Raw genomic sequence first — 2,500 nt, 5'->3', positions numbered from 1 at the left:
CGAGAATATAATGTTCCTTCCCTGTGTCTCATCCTAGCTGCTGTTATAAATGTAACATGTTGTATATTTTATGGAGGTATGATTATCTTCTGTAACCATCATGCTATGTTCTGCAGCGATCTATTGCCAAGCAAGAGGGTCAGATGAATTTGATGAAGCAAGCAGTAGAGGTAAGAAGATTATCGGTGCCCCTGCAATGACCTTTTTTCTTTTTCCTGTTATGGCCGGGTCAGTGTGGTCACTTTAACCCCTGCAGGAACTGATCAATGTCAAACTGTACAACCGTAGCAACACAGTCAACTTAATGCAAGTTTGACAATGTGCTGTTTTTTTTGTTTTGTTTTTTGTTTGTGTGTGTGACCTTTCTAATTTTTATTTATTTTTTTTAATTTTTTTTAATCCCTTTTTAGATGTATGTACACCATGGCATTTATGATCTGATCTTCAAACAAGTGGGGACCATTGAGGCAAGTGAGGTACGGTTCCTGGAAGGGGTAGTCAAGCAAATCATTATTATTATCTTATTATTATTATATTATCATCAATATTGTTTTTAGCTTTTTTTTTTTTCTTATTTTACCCCCTCTTTCTTTTTGCTTGTCTTGTCCTTCATATTTCTTCTTCTTTCCTGTCGTCTCCTCTCTCTTCTATCATTACTGTAATAATGAACTCTTTCGAAACAGTAGGAGAAAAATAATAAATATGTAATTACTATCTAATATCCAGTGTGGATTTGATTGCAAGGATGCTGGAAGCTAAGCCACTGGCTTAGCCATTGTTTTATGCCAGTGCTGTGCTTTCCCTTCCTTCCCCTCTTCTCTTGTCTTTTCGTCCCTTCTCTTTGTCTTTTCGTCCCTTCTCTTGTCTTTTCGTCCCTTCTCTTGTCTTTTCGTCCCTCTCTTGTCTTTTCGTCCTTCTCTTGTCTTTCGTCCCTTCTCTTGTCTTTACGTCCCTTCTCTTATTTTTCTTCTCTTCTCTTTATTCTCTTCTCGTCCCTTCTGCTGCCTTCTCGTCCCCTTCTGCTGCTCTTCTCGTCACCCTTCTGCTGCTCTTCTCGTCCCCTTCTGCTGCTCTTCTCGTCCCCTTCTGCTGCTCTTCTCGTCCCCTTCTGCTGCTCTTCTCGTCCCCTTTTCCTGCTCTTCTCGACCCTTGTCATCTCTCTTCTCAGCTCTTCTTCCTTTATTTCTATACTGATGAACGCTTTCAAAGCAGTAAAAAAAAAAAAAAAAAAAACGTTGATTACTCCCTAATTTTAAAATGTGTATTTAATTGCTAGGATGCTGCCTTTAACAAGATTACAAGGAGTCTCCAAGACGTCCAGCAGAGGGATATCGGTGTTAAGACTGAATTCAGGTAACGAAATTGCAAATAAGGTCAGGAGTTGCCCATTGTTCAAGCTTAGCGTTATGTGAAAGGAATTCCATGTCTTCATATATTAGTCATTAGGCTCTTGATCATCGTAAAGTAGGACGAAAGTTCTGCCAAAAACTGCAAGCAGTTGGGCTCTTTATTGCAGAAGATGCAGTGCATGCGCAGCTCATCTTACATCGCCGGCACGGTCTGTGTGTGGGGATGACCGACTCAGTTTGTATATATGTACATGGGGCAGCCATATTTGCTCATTATTTTATGCAGGCTTGCCTAATGGTCCTCACAGTGGCTGTGCTGGATGGTATTTGCAATCTGTCTAGTCCTAGCAGTACATTTACTTACCCGAGAACGAAGCCCCCGCAGCCGTCCTGGTCTCCCCCTCCGGCCGGCGACATCTTTCCCGGAGGATACTTCTGGGTATCTCTGGCGCTGTGATTGGTCGGAGCTGTGATGATGTCACTCCTGGGAATGCGCGGCAGCCACCGCGAACGGCACAGTACAACTGAAGCAACGGCACATACGTGCCGTTGCTTCAGTTGGCTTAAGTGTGCATGTTTGCCGTCGGCACATGCAAATACAGGGAAATCTCCTAAATCATGCAGGTTTAGGAGATATCCAATGCAGCTACAGGTAAGCCTAATTATAGGCTTGCCTGTAGTTTAAAGTGGTTGTAAGGGGTTTACAACCACTTTAAAGCTATAGATGGCATACACAAATGGGAAAGTCTGGGCAATGTCTCTTTCAGCTTAGTGTACAGAGTGGAACAGTTCAGAGTTTGTCACATTTATCACAGTGTGTGGAATGGGGCTATCTGAAGAATGTGGAAGCACAGTGAATATACCAGGGTGGCCTGGAGTATGTTATGTACAGCACAGTGTATGCAGGGGAGTGGCCCAGAGTTAATAACTTATAGCCAAGTGTAGACAGTAAAGTGGGCTGTGGTATGTCATATACAGCACAGCCAGAACTGAAAAGCTGTTGGTAAGCAAACCTGATGCTATTTCACCAGCACATATCACAGCAAATTTTTCAATTGCATCACTGAGCAACTAAAAAATGTTGATGCTTTCATTGTAAGGTTTACAGGAAAATTACACCACTGCCTTCCTGCCCACCATGGGACATTTAC

General features: G+C 42.5%; 2 protein-coding genes across 3 annotated transcripts in view; both read left to right on the top strand.

Annotated features, from left to right (window-relative positions):
* The window catches only part of LOC143941404 (ankyrin repeat domain-containing protein 27-like), a 16,736-nt gene extending 15,334 nt beyond the window's left edge, over nt 1-1,402 (top strand). The window contains exons 6-8 of the mRNA XM_077463335.1: nt 117-170; nt 411-476; nt 1,277-1,402. Of these exons, the coding sequence (XP_077319461.1) occupies nt 117-170; nt 411-476; nt 1,277-1,357 (201 nt within the window). The 3' untranslated portion in view covers nt 1,358-1,402. The remainder of the gene's footprint in view (nt 1-116; nt 171-410; nt 477-1,276) is intronic.
* The window catches only part of LOC143927973 (ankyrin repeat domain-containing protein 27-like), a 156,594-nt gene that overhangs the window by 52,113 nt on the left and 101,981 nt on the right, over nt 1-2,500 (top strand). The gene's annotated exons all lie outside the window — the stretch shown is intronic.

This window comes from Lithobates pipiens, unplaced genomic scaffold (genome assembly GCF_037356315.1).
Source record: "Lithobates pipiens isolate NorthernLeopardFrog02 unplaced genomic scaffold, aLitPip1_a1.2 Scaffold_10, whole genome shotgun sequence".
Lineage (NCBI taxonomy): Eukaryota > Metazoa > Chordata > Amphibia > Anura > Ranidae > Lithobates > Lithobates pipiens.
Note: the sequence above shows the minus strand (reverse complement) of the source record. Positions and strands in the feature narration are given on the sequence as shown.